The sequence below is a fragment of the Myotis nattereri genome (assembly GCF_964212035.1).
Source record: "Myotis nattereri genome assembly, chromosome: 1".
NCBI classification, from domain to species: domain Eukaryota; kingdom Metazoa; phylum Chordata; class Mammalia; order Chiroptera; family Vespertilionidae; genus Myotis; species Myotis nattereri.
Genome location: NC_138075.1, coordinates 99,131,788 through 99,152,213, shown reverse-complemented (window position 1 = coordinate 99,152,213; position 20,426 = coordinate 99,131,788). Strand labels below are relative to the sequence as shown.

The 20,426-nt window shown below is 45.9% G+C and overlaps 1 protein-coding gene across 1 annotated transcript; it reads left to right on the top strand.

Annotated features, from left to right (window-relative positions):
- The first annotated feature begins 336 nt into the window (after positions 1-336).
- ZNF438 (zinc finger protein 438) lies at positions 337-4,622 on the top strand. Its single transcript, XM_081100671.1, has 2 exons — positions 337-2,347; positions 3,670-4,622. Exons 1-2 carry the CDS (start codon positions 570-572, stop codon positions 4,280-4,282), a joined length of 2,391 nt encoding a protein of 796 aa, XP_080956797.1. The 5' UTR covers positions 337-569; the 3' UTR covers positions 4,283-4,622.
- Positions 4,623-20,426: the final 15,804 nt, after the last annotated feature.

The following is a 20,426-nucleotide window of genomic DNA, read 5'->3' as shown; positions in this document are numbered from 1 at the left end:
ACTGAAGATACAGAGGAAAATATCAAGATGAATTAAATATCAGCTTTACCCTCGCAAAGCTTAACTTTTATAGGGACAACCAGACATGTATATAAAATAAGTAAAATACACAGCAGAACAGACCAGAGGGAAGGCCAGGAGCAGGACTGCAGCTCAGATCAGGACAGGAGCTGGGTTTGCACTGGCCTGTAAAGACCAATCAGAGTTAGGTTAATGGGCAGGATGGACTCAGTGGAGTAAAGATGAGCAGGACAGAGCCCCAGCTCTCAAGAAGCTCTGTTTAGTAATAGAGACACATAAACAGATAGATTATTATGAAAAGTGGCAAATGTTGTAATAGGGGCTGTGGGCCCAGAGAGGAGAATAATAGTTGATCGTTGGGAAAGGTGGGCAGGAGTTGACCTTTAGGCCGGATGCTGAAGAATGCAGGGGCTTGCTCAGAGAGCAGGGGTGGTCTAGGAAAGCCTTAAGGCAGAGGAATTGATAAGATGCTTACTTGCACTCTCAACAACAGGACAGTTATACCAAGGTGACTTTTTACATTGTAATGTCATTGCAGGTGATCAGTCATGCCTTCTGGAACAATACAGAGTGGAAAAGGCTTGCAGACCAAGAGTCAGTTTAGGACCATTGCACCGAAAATTGTGTCCAAAGTCCTAACTTCCAGAGTGCTGTCGGGCCCTTCGCCATCACTCTCTAATCAGGTGAATCCAGGCCCCCCCATCAGCTCTACACCACTGGGGGTGCCTGCCCAAAATTATGCTCTGATGCAGGTTGCTGGCCAGAAGGGGACATTTTCTCTTGTGGCGTTGCCTCAGGTTTCCCCAATCCAGCCAGTCCAGAAACCCAGACTGCCCCTGCCTGAAAACCTTAAACTGCCTATTCCTCGATACCAACCGCCAAGAAATAACAAAGGATCAACAAAGAGCCCCGTTTCGAGCTTCTCTGAACGTGGCTGTGGCAAACCTCCTGCCCAAACCCAACCGTCTCCTTCCCCACCTGGCTGTTCTGAGCCCCTGCCCCAGCCCAGTCCGTCCGAGCCAGTGCTGCCACCAGACCAGGCGCCAGCCAGCGTCAGCCCGGCTGCTCTGACCAGCGGAGGTGACCCCAGAGACTCTCGACCTCCAGTGACCAGTGACTGTGGAGACCCGAACCTTCCTGACACCCCAACATCATCCGCACCAGAGGAGCCCTCTGCCAGGCAGGGCTTCATGAAGATTTCAGGGAAAGAAATCTTTGCAAGCAAAGAACCATCCAGTAAACCTGCTGCTGTTGCCAGTGAAAAACATAAAGAACAAGTTGACCTTGCAGAAGGCACAGTCAGGTTATCGACAGCCATTTGGGGTGGTTCACTCCAGTGGGTGCCCTCAGTCCCCAAAGGTAAACTGCCAGTCTTACCCCCCGTAAGTATGAAAACAACAGAGGTTTATAAAAGTGAGTCAGATGTTAACATTGTAGACTTTTCTTTACCTGGGCTCAGGGTGCACTGGGATAAGGCATCCACCATCACCGAAGGCTTTGATGCAGCCACCAAGATGGCCAGTAAGGTACCTGGTCCACAAGTGTCAAAGCAGAGTCTCGGTAAAAGTGCCTTTTGTCCAGCTACCAAACTGGATCTCAACCACAAAACAAAACCGAATGACGGGGCAACAAAGAGAAAAGGAAGAAAACTAAAGGTACCCGATGAAACCTTGTCATTTCAGGGGAAAAGGAGGAAATGTAAAATAATAAAAAATGATTCCCAACAATCCAGAGACCAAAAACCTGGGGCTTTGAAAAAATATCGTAGCATTATGCCTAAACCTGTCATTGTCATGCCCACTGTGGCTCCCTTGGGTTCTCCTGTGGCTATATTACCTTCCCAAAGGCCCAGCAGCCTAGGACAGGACAGTTTGTTAAATAATTCGCTCACTCCTAAATATCTCGGCTGTAAGCAGGACGACAGCCCTTCCCCTAAGCCCAGCTCTGCATTCAGAAATGGATTCTCTGGCATTAAGAAGCCTTGGCACAGATGTCCTGTCTGTAACCACCACTTCCAGTTCAAGCAGCACCTTCGAGACCACATGAATACCCACACTAACAGACGGCCTTACAGTTGTCGAATTTGTCGCAAGGCATACGTGCGTCCCGGCAGCCTGATCGCACACATGAAACTTCATCCTGGCGAGAACCGGCTGAAGAAACTTGTGTGCTGTGAATTTTGTGCAAAAGTGTTTGGTCACGTCAGAATCTATCTCGGCCATCTGAGAGAAGTGCATAGGGTTGTCATCAGCACCGAGCCCTCCCCCAGCGAACTGCAGCCAGGGGACCTGCCGAAGAACAGGGACAGGGATGCGGATGTGCAGAGGTGCGTGCTAATGGAATGAAAACCTGGCAAGAAAGTCTGTTTGGATTCGGGGAGCAGGCTAAGATTTCATATTCAGAAAGATAAGTTCATAAAAACATCTCTCAGATTAAGATTTTATGAGGCTAGTTCTATGAAGAATAATCTCATTTCTTGTTGGTTTCTGATCACTCATGATTTATAATGATGGTAACCCAGGCCATAAATGCCTGTTTGAGGTATGATGAAGACAATCAGGTGACAGACATTTTTTAACATTTCCTTTTTAAAAAAATTTATTACAGAGAAACATTGATGTGAGAAACATTAATTGGTTGCCTCCCATAGTGGGGATCACCCTGACTGGGGATCGAACCCACAACCTGGGTATATGTCCCACCTGGGAATTGAACTGGCCACCTTTTGATGTATGGGGTGATGCTCCCACCAACTGAGCCACACCGGCCAGGATATAACCGATTATTTTTGTATCTGACATATGAAATATTAAATATTGTGTATAGTTCCTGGTATTATTTACAAATAATTTCTCCAAAATGGTGTTCACAGAATTTACATCTGAACAGCTTCAGTTGCCTCTTAATATCACATAACCCGTGGTGGCACCTCAGTGTGACCAGACCCTAAAGTGTCCAGACCTTTAACCCTCTACTTTTGTCCTATTTTTCCCTTCCGGCCAGATTAACTTTCTCCTGTGTCATTCCCATCTTCAGGTACTGCTCCTTAGCATCATAAACAAACAAGCTAAGTCATTCATAAGCCTGGCAGTCAGGGCTTTCTAAGAGCAATAAGTAAACCAGAGAAATGCTCTTATTTTGTCCACTGTCCACTATGACAGAGAACTGAATCCTCATTGGCCCCTTGGAAAGTAAACATTTTCCCACACTAGATTTTCTGCCCCTTGTATTGTTTTCCTGTAGTCCATTTTGATTTTTAGGTAAAATGTCCAAACCGTATTGGTTGTTCAAGGTGAAAGATGGCAGCAGTGGGTGGTGTGGGACAGTTACTGTCAACCAGACGCAGCATGCTCCTGGAGAGCCTCACTTGCTACCACCTGACTCTCGCATTGGTGACACCCGTTCCTGTGGTCACCAAGGACTATTTAGCTCCCCTTGGGAAAGAGTGTGTGGCCCCAAGCAGGAGCAGCAGTTGGGGTTCTGCAGTCTCTGCTGAAGGCCTTCCCATGCTCTCTCTGTCTTCCCACCCTTGGAGCTTCTCATCAGTGGGAGTGTTTTAGAACTTTGATGACTAAGAACTTAAAAGAGGAAAAGTTCCAATTCTGTTTTTCTATGTAATTTTATATTGACTATTTCCCTCTTTTTCAGAGAAAACAAATCAAGCCTCGACGAAGACCTTCTCCTAAACCAGGCAGATGAAGTCAAATTACAAATCAAATGTGGCCGCTGTCAGATCACTGCCCAGTCCTTTGCTGAAATAAAGTTTCATTTACTTTATGTTCATGGAGAGGAAATTCAGGGCAGGCTGCAAGAGGAGATCTCCCCAGGAAGCCAAGCAGCTGGCAAAGAACTGGCTCAACATGCTGCTCCTTCCTGGAAACAGCATCCTGAAAGAAGAAAGCTGCCGCAGCACCGTCCCTCTGACGAGGAGGTGCATGCAGTTCCTACAATGACACAGCAACCCTACCTGCATCAGCAGAATGAAAAGGAAATGCTCACAAAACATGAAGGAGCCCAGCTGAGGCCCAGCAAGCCAGAAGTCCCGCAGGGCCCTGCGAGTCCCAGCCCACACTCAGTTCTCCTTCAGTCCCCTTCCGGCTTTAACTGCATCCTTTGTGCACAGACGCTTAAAAGGAAAGAAGAACTCCTCCTGCACTGGGAACAAGGGCACAATTGTGAGGACCCTCCAATGCTCTGGAGGATTCTACATGCACTCTCTAACCGGGGAGTGTCCGAACTTCCCAGCAAAACTGAAACATGAAAGACTGGGGCCAGAGAGGTTAAACAGAGTTTTGTATCACCTTTCTCTCAAAGTTCTTGCTGTATGGTGGTGCTTAATTATAAAAATCAAACAAGTTAGGATTAGCATTAATAAGTGGGAGTGATTTTGTACATAATTTTATTTTCTTATGAAATATATACCCTTGATGCATATATTCTAACCATATGCAGTTTTATTTTTAAATTCTGTGCACTAAATGTTAATGTCTTAGACTTTATTTCAGAATGAATAAAAAGATCAAAATTTGGAGACTGAAATTAAAAGGGTTTTAGGCTGTTCTTCAAATACACTTTTCAGTAAAAACGTGTGTTTGAGTGTGTGTTATGTGTCTTTTTGTTCAAATGTTTTCTATTTAAGTAGGCCCACAAATGTGAAAATTTCCAGATGACAAAATTATTTCCATCTCAACCATATTGCTATTTATCAAATTTTCTTGTTTACTTGAAAATATTATAGAGCAATGCATTTAATAGGATTCTCATTTTACAATTTAAAATTCATATTTTCAGGACTTATCTTTTTTAAAATTCTATTTTCCTAAAGGCACAGTGCCTTGAAGGTGAGATGTTGGTAAGTTTTATAGCTGTAGTGTTTTATATCAAAGTAATCAAAAAAATTTTAGTACTTTGGCTAAATCACTGTTTTCATAAAAAGTCATTTTTTAGGCCAGAAAATTTACAACCTGGAAAGTGAACTAGATAGTTCAGTCCAGATGTCTAGGTATATCAGCTGCTTTCCTTCCCTCCTAAGTAACTTCAGAGGATTGTCACTAAATGATCAATTTTAGACACAACTGTGCCACTCAAGCCCGGGTTCTCTTTAAAAGTCAAGAGTAAATGATTGCCTCTTCAATTCCTGGGAAATTACCTCAAATCAGAAAAGTTGCCATTTGAAGTTTCTGGCCATCCTGGCTGCAAAATTATTGTCTTGAAATGGGGAAGGTAAGCCCTCATCCTACTAATATCCAGTCTTTAGATGAAAGCACTGTGCATGTGGCCAGCCCTCTCTGCCTGAAGCTTGGCCCAGGCATCAGCATCACATTTCTCCCTACTAAAGGAACTAAGTTCTAATTGATAAGCTAGTGGGTCTTAAGTCATTTTCTTAATGCCTAATTTTAAAAGCAAGTGTCCATAGACACACTTTGGCCCAAATACTATGAAAAGGGAAATTCAATCATTCATGTTTTGCAAATAGTTTTATAAATTTGAGGATAAGAGGGTAGGAATGGAGAGCTCTGAAAAAATAATACTGTGGTTTATCGACCGATTACACTCTACACAGTTTCAGAGAGATAATATTAGACCTCCACTTTTTAGAACTGTGTTATTCATGAAACAGCTTTACCATTTAGTGCATTACCTAGTTTGTTTGGGGAAGATTGGTCTTAAAGACACTAAAAAGTGAGATCTACCTAGAATACTGTTGGAATTGAAACTGTAAAATAATTCATAGACTACTCAGTCCTCAGATACTAAGCAATATTTCCAAAATACCAGTTGGCCAAGGGCTGAGGAGTGGGTCTGGAGAATATATGGAGGTGAAGGTGTGGGGGCTAAAGGAAAATCTGAAGTTGCCAAGGTCATAGAGGTGCCTGCCTGGCCATTTTTTAATCTACATATTCTTACAGCAAGGCCAGACAGTGAGGCCATAGACCACCTTTGGAAAGAAGTGAGTTAGGAATGCAACAGAGAACAGAAGTTGGGAGATGTGATTGGCTCATGGTTAAGTGCTCTGGCTGGATCCCCTTCTCAATTGGGCACTGATCTATGGGGGCGGGGAGAGGGGTGGCTCTTTGTAAGAGAGAAGGAAACTTGCAATGCAGAGGGGCCTCAATGCCTGTGTGTATGGATTCATTCAGAATAAAATGTTTGTTATAGTTCTCAGCTTCTAGAAGCACTCCCCTGTGTTACAATGGGAACTGCCCCAGTGCCAACTAAGATAAGGAGTTATTAGTAGCACTGCTTAACTGAGAGTGCTGGTAGGGGGTAAGAAGACAATAGGGAGTAATTCAGCTAAAGTAACTTTGGGAAGCCAGTGAGTATGCATTGATATGCCTTCCTTGGGTGTAGATGTGTTGTTGGTGCAGTCCTAACCTGCATCCTGAAGCCAAAGGTAGTGAGGTGTAGAGTGCCGTGTGACCTTGAGAGTCACCTTCCTAATGCTCCATTCCTTGTCTGTGAAGTGAGTGTGATGAGCCTATTCAAGGCATTGTTGCGAAGCGTAATTCAACACAAATGAAATGACTGCCACAGGTGGGCCACGTAGTAACTAGTGGCTAATATTTATTGTGCTTTTGGTCAGACTTGAAAGAAGAGGTCATTTAAAACAGCTCAGGTGTCCCTCAAGTCCAGAATTCAAGGATGAAAACTAGAACCACTAACTTGCATCTTTGTATAAAAGTATATTTTAATTCTTAAATAGTCAAATAGATTTGTATTGTATGGAGGTTTGGTAAGTGTCTAATCAATAAAGAAAGCAAAGTTCACTAAATTATTTGTATTCCAGGCTCCACTTGGGTCTGGTGTTCCTCCCTGCGGCCCCTGCTCTTTGCGGTCCTGTGGCCCTGACCTAGCTCATTACAGTGTCCACCCCAATGTCCTGAACATGACTGTGGTCTTTACTGCTTCCCACAGTAGATCATATCCCTCTTGAGGACATGGAGTATGTCTTTGTTCAGCACTAGCCCCACAGGGTCCGGCACATGATATGAAATAGTATTTGTTACAATAAATATTTGTTTAAAAATGGATACATTAGCTAAATACAAACAAAATTGCCACTTCCCTTTTTATGAATAAATCTAGCTTTAAGAGCAATCAGACTTACAGTTAGAAAGGCATAGAGGTAAATTGGTCTTAAATTCAGTACATTCATTTTGTTTAATGTCTTGTGCTTCTTGGAAAATTGTCACAAAGCCAGCAAAATGAGATTTCCTTTTTCTTTTCTTCTGGCCCTACATTATTTCTGAAAGTTACAGCGTTTAGATTTGTATTGTTTTATTAGCTGTCGTTTTTATTCATGTCCCCTTTTGTTTCTTTTTCTCTGGCCATCTTCCTGGTTTAGCTTGACTGCTCTCTGGTAAGCTGTTCCTCATATGGAAAGTTGTCTCTTCATCAGCACACCATAAATAATCAAACCTGGGCGCACTCCAGTGCCTTCTCTGGCTCCACATGCCCGCTCCCAGCTGCACAGCTCCAATTTTTTGTGGCCCCAGTGACATTGTTGGCAATAAATGCTCGACTTCATTTATTTATTAGAATTCTCATATCTGGACTCATTTGCTCCATTCAAGCTGCTGACATGCATTATTAGGCACATATTTTATAGTCTCCCCTTTTCCCTGAACTCCTGATAAAAAAAGTACCCTGGTAAAGATGATTTAGCAGAACAGATTTTCAGTTTCAACTTTATACTGATTTTCCTGGTCATCAGCAGCTTATCTAGGGTTGTGGTGCTACGCCAATATGTATTTTAATGATACCCACCTCTTCAGAAATGTCCCTTTTGGAGGTGAAATGTCTATTGTGTATCATATTTGGTCATGGTCATTGTTATCCCCATAAGAAACTGATGATAAGCACAGTTTGCAAGCACATTTTAAATACTCTGAAGTGTGGAAATGTTTCAGTGTGTTACCTAACCCTAGGGAAAAATCACTATCTATTGAAGGACACCAAATATGACAGCAAAAGAGAAGTTAAGATTACTTGTTCTAATTTTGATGTGAAGCTAAGCAAGCTTGTTGGTTTGTTTATTTAATGAAACTTGCTCCCATCTTCAAAATTGTCCACACCTCTTAGCCAGCCTAGCAGGAAAGAATTCACCTATATTAGGGTGGCAGCATTGCCTCTGTTAGTATGCTTCAAGGACAAAATTTCAAGCAGTTAGCATTAGAATAGGTCATTTTTGATAAATCAAACATCAACTAAATACTATTCAGAAAAGAAAAGATTTTACCTTCTGTCACTAAATATGAATTTAATCTCCACCAAGGAGTTGTGAGGAGACCACCAGCTGTTTTAGAGGCATTTGTAGAAACAGAGCAATGAACTTGATCTGGTTATGGCCCAAGTTGTAATGCAGATCTTACTACAAAAATTTGGCCATGGATGGGATCCAGGTGGCTCAAACACATGAGCTGCACAACCATCCCAAAGCTCTGACTGTATCTGGAAGTAATATTAAGAGTATGTTCTTAGGAAACTAAAAACTGCCTTTTCCTATTCTAATCCAAATTAAAGCGTAGTTAAATTTTTCATAGGACATTCATTGAAACAAGGAAATTTAAAATATCCAAGACGACTAAGTCTTTTCGATGGCGTTTATTCCTGCTGGGGGTGGTGGGTGGGGTGGGGAAAGCAGGAGGGCAGAAGTGCTGTGTCAAGACTGGGCATGAGGAACTTTGTGATGACAGAAGGCTCGATGGGGCTCTATAAGAGTAGTAGGAATCCTGGCTTCAGTGTCCAAGCAGCAAAATACTATTAATATTTTGGTACAATCTCAATGGAGCAAACAAAATTTGACAATCTCTGTCAACCTAAAATGCACAGACATTTTGACCTAGGAACTCCACTTCTGAAATGTGTCGTGGAGACCTGACCGCACAAGTGCACAGCCACACATGAGGGCGTTCGCTGCAGCATTGTCAACAGATGCCACGGACCGACATGCTTGCGTGTCCCTGAGAGCAAGTTAAGGAAATTATAGTGTACTGTGTGCTGGAATACTGAACTGTAGTATAAAGTGAGAAAGATTGAAGTAGCACTTCGTGTGCTGAAACTGTATTCTGTGGAGGAAGCAAGGTGCAGAACAAAGTATAGTGTGCTCTCTCATTTGCTCTTTAGAATGGAGGAAGAAAGGGAGGGTGAGAAGGGACAGATGTGTGCTTGTATATTCATAGATGACTTCTGGAAGGTTGCTTCAGAACGGGCAACTGGAATGTTTTGCTGCATTTTTTTTTTCCAATTGAATAAGTGGCTTTTCTGGATTAAGCTGTAGCTGAGCTGTTATTGTTCCAGAAGTCTGAGCAAAATTGTGACAAAGGGAAAACTCGTCTTATGCCTCAGCTTTGGTGCCCATGCATTTCCTCACCTGAACCCCTGTACCTGACAGAACCACATAGACAATGACCCATGGCAAGAGAGATGTCTTTTCAACACAGGGCATGTATAGATCCACACCTCCTTCCACTTCTTGAGAGAAAGAAAGATGAGGAAAGCAAAGAAACTAAGACAGAGGCCTACTACAATCAGGACAAAAGTTTGAGTTCATAAAAAGAATAATGCAGTGTACTTAGTAATTCACATGTATTTTGATATGCTCTGTTCTAATTTCCTTTTTAATTCTGGCTATCTCACACTAAATGGGTTTCATGGCCCACTGGCAGGCAAATACAATCTGAAATATACTGCTGCAGACTTAGACTCTCTGACCCTCTCTATCCATCACGTCTGTTCTGGGCTGTCACTCAGTCCCTCCAGTCCCTGCTATCCTGAGCTTGATGAGTGACTCATCTCTCCTCATGCATTTTATAGGCCTTTAGAAGGGTGACCTCAAGCCAAAGGGAGGACTAATGCAGACACCCCCCAGCCAATGGGAAAGCCTTTGGTGCCTCTTGTGTAATGCCCTGGCCCTGCATGGCTCTAGTGCCCTTGGGGAAAAGGCAAAGCCATCACTTAGGAACCAAGAATCATTGCTGTCCAGCTGAGGGCCCACCCCATAAGCACTGGGTTTTAAAACCCTTTTTCAAAGTTTCACTTGACTAGATTTGTTGACCCTTTGGGTTTGGGTTGGGTTTGACTTGTCTCTCATTTCTTATCCTAATTCAAATAAAATGGTTTGGCAGAAATGGAGAAGGGAATGCAGATGCTGGCTATACTGGAAACAACAGTCTTCCTCCACCCTCCTCCCACTGCCCTCTCCCCTCCTGGTTAGGAAGTAGGTGCGGATGACCCCTTCCTTCTCTTCCTCGAAGCCTCCTTTCCTGTTGAATTCTCTGCCTCGCTGGCCTGCAGTATCCCTGGGTCACAGTGGTAGGATGTGGTCAAAGGAAGACCTCTTGGACTTCAAAGTGATCTGTGTCCTTCCAACATCTCCCCAGGGAGCGATTCTACAATTAGACCAAGTCTCTCTAATTGATGCAAACAAATGCCAACTGCCCCTCTTATGTCAGACACCCAGGTCATTGGGGGTTGGGGGAAAAGTCTGCTTTTCACTCAGTGTCACTTGGCCTAAACCCCTCAAAGGTAACACCTCGTTAATTCTCATTCTCCTGTGTGTACTCCTCAGAGGTCCCTCTTTTTCAATTTTAGTTTGTTGACTTGAAGAATATAGGTCTGGTTCCCTTTTTTATAGCAGCTTAAGTCTGTCCCAAGTTGCTAAAAAGTGTGTTTATGGAACTATTTGGGGGTCCTCCAAGGAGATTCCCAAATCGACACACTCGGTGGAGAGCACACCCCCACCGTGGGGCCTGGCTGAGGGCAGCCTCACTGAGCAGATCTCTCTGGCTTTCCTTCAGAGGGACTTGCTGGGGAGGCGCTGCTGTTCAGGTGCACATGGATGGCAGAATAGCATTCGGCTCTCCCATGGATAACAAAAGGCACCAGGGGAGAAGGAAACTGGCCAGCGATAGCCAACGACTGAATGTTTTCATTTTGCTTTTATTTTCATCAGTGTGCTGAAATACTGCTTCCAACATGTTCATCATCTCATATGGAAAATAATAATTACAGTAATGTGATAACGCCGAGGGCCTTTATTGTTGAAAAGGGTAAGCTTCTACAAGTTTCAGCCAGTTTCACAAAGGACTCATGCTTTTCTGGGCTCTGTGGGGTTCACTGGGGAGTTGAGTCCAGGATAACTGGGAAGATTTGTACATGACCAAACCCATGGCACCAACTGGCTTTCTTGTTTGCCGGCTCCGGAGAGAAAGCTCTGGGCCCCCAAACAGAGTGATGTGCTGAGGGATTGAGATCGTAGGTAGGAAATCATGGTGCATGGTGCTGAGACCCAAACTTTGCTCTCTCCTGGGACGAGAGATTGTCAGGGGCTACAGGACCATCAGTGGCACAGGTAGTGTGCACAGAAATAGCAAGAGGTTCAGGAAGACCTTCAGCATACTCCAGCATTAATAGTCTTTTAACTCAGGGAAGAAACCATTGAATTCTGGCTAGTGGTAAAGCGGGTGGAGGAGTAGAAAGCACTCGCTCTCCTGAAGTCAGAGCGGTTCATGGTGTTGAAGGAAAGTAGGCTAACTGCTCTTTCTCCGGTTATGGCTCGAAGTGTCACTGTGAGGGCTGCATCAGCCTTAGGTAAAGTCAGTAGGCCCTGCCCCGCTGTGAGGTTTGAATTACACCTTCACACTCGGCAGCACTGCAGTCAGAGTTGCAGCCAATCCTTAGCTAGTACCTGCTGATTTCGTATTAAGTGCCATCTGACATTGGTGCCAATATAGACAGCAGCAAGCCCCTAAAGTCATCACAATATTTTCTTTGAGAAAATGTCTTATATGGGCAATTCTTCCTGAAGACCGTTAAAATAGGACTCAGAAAAAATTAACAACCACTGGAAAGTCTTGAATCTGAAGTATGCAGAAAATCACCCCTGCCCCAAATCAATGGGCCATCTTATTCTCTCTTCCCCGCTCCTCCCACCCCCCCTCCCCCACCCCCGCCATTTATTGTGAGCCTATGGTTTTACAGCCAAGCCATGCTGGGCTTGTCCCATCCAGAGAGTATGGGTGAAACTAACTTACCTCTGGCTCTGAGGTCCCACATAGGGCTGGCCTTCTCTCCCACGTCCAGTGCAGCCTCCTTCTGCTTTCTTTCCCGTGACAGGGGTTGCCCCAGTCAACTCTGCTTGCCTCGCCTCTCTGTTTGCACAGCTGTTCATTTGACAACTCTCACTTGGTCCTAAGGATGGAGCCATCCCTCGGAGCCTCAGCTGCTCCTCCACTTGAATCACACAAGTCTAAGCCCACTCCCTCAAACAGTGACACAGTTCTTTATTGGGCCCCAAACTGGGAGGTAGCCCTCAGTTTTTTACAATGATCCTTTATGCCTTGTTTACCCTCTTTCTGCCCAAGTGTGGGTCCGGCTCAGTGGGGGGCACTGTGAGCCACAGGGTGCCATGCAGGCTTGCCCTCCCAGCAGCCTGCACGCCCGCCATGTGCCTGTCCTTCAGCACTTCTGGTGAGATTTCCACATCTGGAGCTCCATCCGGACTGTCACCACCAGCGCAGTTGATTTTCCCTCCCGGGCATGCACTCATTCCTCCCGCCCTCCTCCCCCAGCCACACGCCCTATATGCAGCCCGGGCACCCTGAGATGCCAAACAGGAACTGCTCCCCTCTCCGCCCAGAACCGAGGTTCTGTTTCTTGTCTTGTTGTAAGTCACACAAATAAGCACTGAGGGAGTCCTGTCTTCCAAGGGGTGAATTCTGTCCTCCATGAGGAAGGCAAAAATCAAAAGCTGTCAAACTGAGCCGTAGCCCACGCAGCACAGGGCTCTGGGTTTTGTGAATGTTTACAAAGTACAGTGATGTCATGTCTAACTCACAGAACATATACACAATGCAAGTTTCCAGTACTTATAACTAAGGTGGGGGTGGAGAATGAAATTAATAAAGGAAACCATTCAACCTGCACGATCCCAGGATGAAAGCGGGGCTCCCATCCGCAGGTGGGGAACTGCAGAGCCATTCCTCCCATCTGGCTCCGCCAGCCTACCCACGGGACAGGACAGGGCAGAGGCACGGCCACACTATTGCCCTTCCTCCCTGGCTTTCCCGGAGCACCGGCAGCTCAGTTCTCATAAGTGAAATGCAGGCCAGATGGGAGTCCATGGAATGTCGGTGCTGAAATTGTCCACTCTGCAGGGTGAGGAGCCCCCTGATGTTTCTGGTCTCCTAAGGAAGTTGTGCATCTCAATCTCCAGGGCCTTGAGCTGCTTCTTAAAGGGACCTGGTTACCAAATAGTTAAGCAAAGGAAGGACTTAAGTGCAGCAAGGTGACCAACAGGTCCTGCTCCAGACCAGTAGAAGCAATTAAATGTGAGCCAAGCTCTTTATGCATTTCAGGACCATAAAACCGTAAAAGTAACGACCTTGCTAAGCAACCGAAAATAGCATGTCTTAACATCAAGGCAAAGACTCATTCTTCTCTAAAATATAAGGGTGCTCTCTTCTCCTAAGTGGAAAGGTCACCAGCTCAAAAAGTGAGCCCAGGGCAGGTGCCAGCAGGGATGACCTCTTGTGAGGTGGCAAAGGCCCCAGACAATTGCTGACTGTGATTGATTAGTGCAGGGAAATTTGGAATTGAACTTTACTGTTTGGACTCACCTGCATTTGAAAGCAGTGTAGTTAGTAGTCCATCTTTCAACACTGTATTTTCTCCACTTTCATATCTTTCTGATGAATTAAGGACTTATGTAAGGTGAGGGATTGAAAACATTAGCTGCTGATCTCTTTGTGGATCTGCTTGCCAGACATGGCTGGATGGAAAAACACAGACACCAATTTTAAATGGTTTCTCCACCAATTCCCATCATCTGTGGATTCGGATGCTTTCTTGGTTCGATAATGGGTGGATAGTATAAAGTTTGTCATGCCGTTTTGAACCAGATCTGCTCATTGAATTCAGTTGTTTGCAAATGCTACATGTTTTCCACAGAACAAGAATATATTAAACTCATTTTGTCTGTCATCCAAGAAGAATTGGAGCCTGCATTTTTATTACCAACTGACTTGTGTTTACCTTTATACTAGATTTCTTTACATATATTTACAATGTAATTAAAAACAATCTAAGTTAAATTATCTATTTGAATTTGTCCCTTTTGGGGAAGATTAAGGAGAAAAGGTGCCTATAATTACTTCATTTTTGCAGAGGGTTTCTGCTTTCTCACACAGAAATACATGGTGTATCTGGTCACCAAGAGCATTTTGTAATGTCACTGGTGATTTAATAATTACAAAATATTGTAATTAATGTTCAGATGCTCACTTACGTTTTCCCATTACAAATGATGGTGAACTTGATTAATTGCAGCCTATTTACAAAGGACCTGGCTCTGGTAATATTGTTTCCTGCATGCACACCTCCAGGGAAGACTATGATCTGAATCCTGAAGTCAGAACCAATTAAATTCTGCGTTTTCCCCACTGCAGCCCTGAGATGAACCACATTTTTCAGGCATGGTTCAAGCAGGCTTGGCAGGTGTCGGGGGCTCAGTGCCTCTGGGCGCTGCATGCCTACCGCCAGCTGTGAAAAAGTATTCCCTAGGAGTCCCACAAAATAGGGACAGAAAATCATGAACCCACAGAGGCTTGGCTGCAGTGCACATGCTGGGGCCCAGGCTTGCTCAGCACTGGCAGCCTGGACCTGGTGAGGAAGCCCAAGATTTGGATGGTCATAAAGAAGCTGTGGAACAGAAAATAAAATCTCTGTACTAAACATCAGAAGGGGAGAGAGGCCTCAAACAGAATTTGCCTTTGGGCCAACTGAATGCAGGCAAATATGCTTAGATCGGCTGTCAAATAAGAAATTAGCAAGCAGGGGCCAGTGGTCAAGTCTGCTGATTTTTCAAGTGAGTTTTAATGGTTCCCCAGGCAATTTGTAGAAATAATTTTAATGTCCTGCCTTTCTCCTTTAGAGAGTGGAAAGTTGTGTAATTTCACTCCATCTGACATTTTCCTTGACTTTGGTGTTAAACAAACAACAACAACAGCAAAGACCCAAATCTCCAGGGAATTAAAATCCAGCAAATGAGCTGTCGAAGAAAAGCGTGTCCTCTTCCCAGAAGGATTGCTGCTAGGCTGTTTACCCTGGAGCAGCGGTCACCAACCTTTCGGCCCTCACGGAACACCAGTGGTCCGCGGACCACCGGTTGGCGACTGTTGCTTTGGAGGATCCAAACCACTCTGCCCGGCCCAGCGATAAATGCAAACCCCAAATATCCTGGGCCAACCTCTTTTATCACTTTTTTAATTTTCTCTTTTATTTTTAATATATATTTTTTATTACAAATTGTTGATAATATTACAAATATCTCCCGTTTCCCTCCATTTTTCCCCCTCTTCCCAGTCCCTCCTCTCACCCCCATCCCCCACCTAGGTCTTCATCGCTGTTAGTTTATAACGCACCTGGGCTGGAGGTTTACAGCTTCAGAGATGAGATGAGCACCAGCGGGCAGGACGTCCTCATTGCCGTGCAGTCTGAAGCTAGCAGCCCTCTGCGTTCCTGATCTCTGCTGTGTTCCGAGGCATATCAGTATCCACTCTGCATCATCTGCACCTTCTCTTTTCTCCTGCTCCTCACACCAATATATGTCCATGTATTAATAAATCAAGATGAGTCCAAATCCTTCTAGATAGAGTGGTGTTTTTTAAATATAATTTGAGCAATAAATAGCTAATTCTTTCTCATTAATGCTGTGTCATTAACAGCCAAGCAGAAAACAGCAGCACATCCCTTGTATTTACAGGAGGATGTTACCCATGCTGTCCTGATCCTTCTCAAGGAAATCACCTGCAGATGTGCACCAGCACCACCTGGCAGAGGGAGGTTGCCACCAGCCTCCTGTGCTGAGTGGAGACAGCCTGCTCTGGCCACCTGGGGGCTTGGACAGGCCGTGCCATCTTCTCCCATGTCTGAGCTGTGGTGTGGTAATGTTCCGGAAGGCCCCAGCCCAGGGGATGGGGTCCCCTGGTCATCCCATGTCTAAACAGAGACTGAATACCAGCTGATAGCCTGGGGCAGGAGGAAGGAGTACCCACCAATCAGGAGGGCATGTTTGGGGATCCAGGAAGAGAGTTAGGGGAGGCCCTGAGTGCTGGCTGGACTGCCCTGGGCTCTGGAAAAGGCGTGGTTCTGCTGATTTTGTGCTCCCAGACTGCAGCATCTCCAAACAGGGAAGCAACTCAGGCCTCTGCTGCCTGAAGAGCCAGGCTGACCCAAGACTCGAAGCTTTAAGTCAGCCCTAGTCAGCTCCAAATCTGCCTTGAGGCTTGGGAGTGCCGGCCTCTGAAATGCGAAAGGATTGATAACCTGGGGGAAAGGCCAGTTTAAAAGGAAGCCAGGATGGCCAGCTGGTGTGGCTTGGTGGTTGAGCGTTGACCCATGAACCATGATGTATCCAGTTTGATTCCTGGGATGGGGTACATGCTCTGGTTGCCGGCTCAATCCCCAGTAGGGGATGTGCAGGAGGCAGGTGATTGATGTCTCTCATCGATGACCTCTTTATCTCTCTCCAGTCATCTCTCTCTAAATCAATATAAACATATTTGGAAAAAAGGGGGGGAGCCAGTATGGAAGCACAGGGAGCTGGTACAGCCCAGGACCAGGCCAGAGGCTTCTGGGCCTGGAATGGCCCCGCATGCTCCATGGCCCCTGGGGCAGAACCATGGCACAGTCTGTGGCACTCAGCACTGTTTTCTGAATGAAAGATGCTGGCACTAAACCAGATTCCCCATCTTGGTGCCCCGGTTAAAATCCCATAACTTCTGAAGCCCAGTCAATGTATGACTGGAGAGGGCTGTTCAAGCCCGCCCGCCCGCCCGCCTCTCTCCCCCAGCCATTACCAGCTCAGGCCCATATGGGCTAAACCCTGAGCTGGGCTGCAGTGCACCTTGCTGGATACTGTGGGGAGAAATAGATTGAAAGGCAATGCGTTTTCTTCCAGGCAGCCTTATGTGGATTGACGACTCTGGTTTTCCTCGAAGTGTGAATGTGAAGGATAATTACCATCGTGTGTTACCTGAGATTACAGGGTTGTGTTCCAACTAATGACACCAGGAGAACCAAGTAGTTGTTAATATTTAATCAGTCTCTTGGCTTAACAATTGGTAAATGAGGTGCGTAATTACACAATTATAATAGCCATTTCAGACAGGAATGGTACCAGTATTAATACTGAAGGTGAAAGCTGGTGGAAATACACCACCAGGTCACTTCAGAAACATTAGCGAAGTAGACCCTTCAAAGGGGTCTCCCTTGTGAAATTATAAGCACAGATCTTAAATGCTTTTAAGTATGGACTTTCTCCCTTCCTAGGGGGTTCCCAATATTGAACATCAAGCCAGATGTTTTATTGCTATCACAGATAACTGTCACGGGAGTACTTAAGTGGTCCCCAAGAGACAAGCTCCTGAGTTTCTTCAACTGCACTCTAAAGCTGAGTCATGTTTAGTGTCTCTGTGTGTGGGGATTTTGCTTGTTTTATTATTTTTTATTTTTGGTTGACACCTGAGACTAAATAAGCCAAAACTCAGGACAGTAAGCACCAATGCCGTCTTCCTGAGCTGTTCCTACAGCCTCTCAACCCCCACCCCAGTCTGCACCTCCACTCCCATGCAGGTGGCGCTTGTCTAACCAGGAAGCAGCCCAAGCTGTCCCTGCTAGAGGATGCTATTGGCAGGCACTCTGTGCTCCAACTGGGCATCCCAGTTTCTCTCAGTTGCTCGTAACTTCTCAGAGGAAAATGCCATTTTCTAAATGAAGGGCCCAGGCAGTCAGTTATCTGTGTTCTCCCATGCCCAACACCTGGAAAACACCGTCAAGAACTCATTAAAAGCATCTGGCACAATTTAGCACCCAAACTCAAGCTGTTATCGACCAGGACGATGGCAGCTCCATGACAGGAACCTCGAGATGCGTGTGGAATATATTACGGGCAGCTCCACATCCCTCCAGGGTCATTTGTCAAAGTTGCAGACACCCTTCTTCTTCTGCTCCATTTGCTGACAATTCTAAGAATCACCGAATTCACCTGTGCCCAGTGGTGTGCTGTGCAGCTAGGAGTACTCATCTCATCCCCTAGCAGGTCTCCTTCAGGTCTGGGTCCAAGGCTTAATGGCCTTTCTTTCTATCTGCGCTGAAGGGTTGGATTTTAAGAAGCCTCTATTACACCTCACCTGTCTAGCGATGTTCCTCATTATCCAAGTTCAGCCCATTGGCATGTGCTCCAGCGCTGGCAGGAAGCACAGCTGTCCTCACACCTGAGCCTCTGAGGGTGAGCACCATAACTCTGGGTCATGGGCCATGAAGAAAAAGGAGTCTAGAGACAGGAAGTCTCAGCTCATTTTGCCATTCAAAGGTCACCCTCTCTCTGAGGCCTTCCCAGTCTCTCTACTGAAGTCATCTCCCTGTGCCCTGGGACCCAGTGCCTTCGTGAGGCTGAATGATGGCCGGGAGCAGGCAGGTCTGGGTTTGGATTCTGGCTCTGCCACTTACTCTTAGTGCCAACCAGGAGTGATTGCCCTTCCTGTGCCTCCATTCCTCAGCTGTAGGATGGGGTGTGGGGAGGGGAGAAAAGCCCAGCCCTGGACTGGCCTCTGGAGATGCTGGCTTTCTCCCCCTCATTCTGGCGAAGGAGATTATGGCTGCCACAGACCAGGGATTTCCAGATCTCAATGCCATTCAAGCCCACAGTTAAGGACTCGCTTAACACTAGTAATCATTCTCAGCTTTGTAGCTTTTTATGGTGGTACAAACATGCCTGTTACATGAAGCCTCCTCTGTAGCTTTTCTAAAAATCTGAACTTGAAGTTTTACTGTCTTGGCTTAAAATCTGAATGTATGTACCTGACATGAACTCCTATACCTCAGAGTTTGCTAAATGAACTGAACTGAATGCATGATGACGTTATGCCCTCTCACTGGAGGGCCATTGAGGCCGCACGATCAAAGCTGTCTGCGGGCAGGCGGCTTGGCTGGAGCTACTGATACACAGTGTTCAAGCAGGTCCTTTGACATCCGCCTTGGTCCAGGCTCACAGACGACACACACCTTAAGCACAGTAGCCAGACAGGCAGATCATCAAAGGTTTGCAGTTAGAACCACCCCGTTCCACGTGGAAAGAAGCACTATAAGCAGGTCTGGATTGGAATGTCTCTTAACACATTTGCACTTCAATTGTTGGGGGTTCTAGAGGAGAAATACTTAAATCATCATAATCACTAGTTGGTCAGAATAATCAGGGGAAAGCTACCACTACCGCATGGAGATCTGGGTTGCTCATAAACCCACTCATGCAGTTCTTTCTTCAACACAAAAGTAAGATCCTCCAGCGAGAGGTCTGACCAAGAAAGAAGCCAGCAGAGACCTGGGGCCAGTGTCTCTGTAATGTGTCCTCTTCATCCCCTCTCCGCCCACGCACCCCCCCCCCCCCCCCCCCCCCCGCCTCCCCGGCTCAGACCTCCTGGTCTTTCCCTCCAGGCTGGTGTTGAAAGGCAGTCCTCAGATAAGTAAATCATACTGGGAGGAACCCAAGACACTTGGAAGTGAGTTAATCCTTCTCCCATCAAAATCCCCAACAGCAATCTGGGCGTGTTTAGCTGTTCGGTGCTGGTGTTCCGGAGCTTTTTCACAACACCAGGGGAATCGCTCACTTGTGCAGTGTCACTTATAAGGATGGCCGCACTGTTGCCTTCATATTAGGAGATGGTCGTTACTCTGTGTCATCTGCCTTGTGGTACAAACATGCCTGTTACATGAAGCCTCCTCAACAAGAACACCATTTCTCCTGAAGCTGCACACTCATTGGTCTGCAGGCCTTTCCAGGGTCTTGGTCTGTGGGCAGGCAGGAGTCTGGAGAGGGGATACTGGGTCTGAAAGATCTGAGCATGTCAGAGAAGCCTGTCATTCTGATCTTTCCTACTGGGGCTCCCACTCAACCCTTTCAACCACTGGCATCAGCCCTGAGGTAACCCAACATGGCAGAAATGCTGCTGTGGACTGGCCTTTACCTCGGCCCATCTATCCACCCGTGTGCAGAAATACTCCAGTTAGGGGCTTTGAATGGGGTTTCAGACCCCATTCCAACCCCTCCCAACAAACAGTTCTCAGACATCAGCTGGGTGTCCTACAATTCAGGTCAATTCTAACACTGTCTACTTGGAGACAGCACCAGATCCCACAGGCAAAGAGCTCCGTCCTCAAGACTGCCCCCTCCCCCAACACATACACACATTTCAGAGGCCAGATGCAAGCCCAGGCTCTCTGCCGTGCTTCTGACCTACTGGCTATAGACCGAAGGTTCCAATGGCCTCCCCCACCTCAGAATGCCAATTGCGATTCCAGGTCGTCAGCTGACCAAGTGGCTATAAATCAGAGGTTCCCCAAACCCC

Bases quoted from the DNA above. Each gene is read 5' to 3' on its own strand.
- ZNF438 (XM_081100671.1), top strand. From the start codon at position 570: ATGCCTTCTGGAACAATACAGAGTGGAAAAGGCTTGCAGACCAAGAGT. The intron at 2,348-3,669 runs GTGCGTGCTAAT...CCTCTTTTTCAG, and splicing joins AGGGATGCGGATGTGCAGAG to AGAAAACAAATCAAGCCTCG.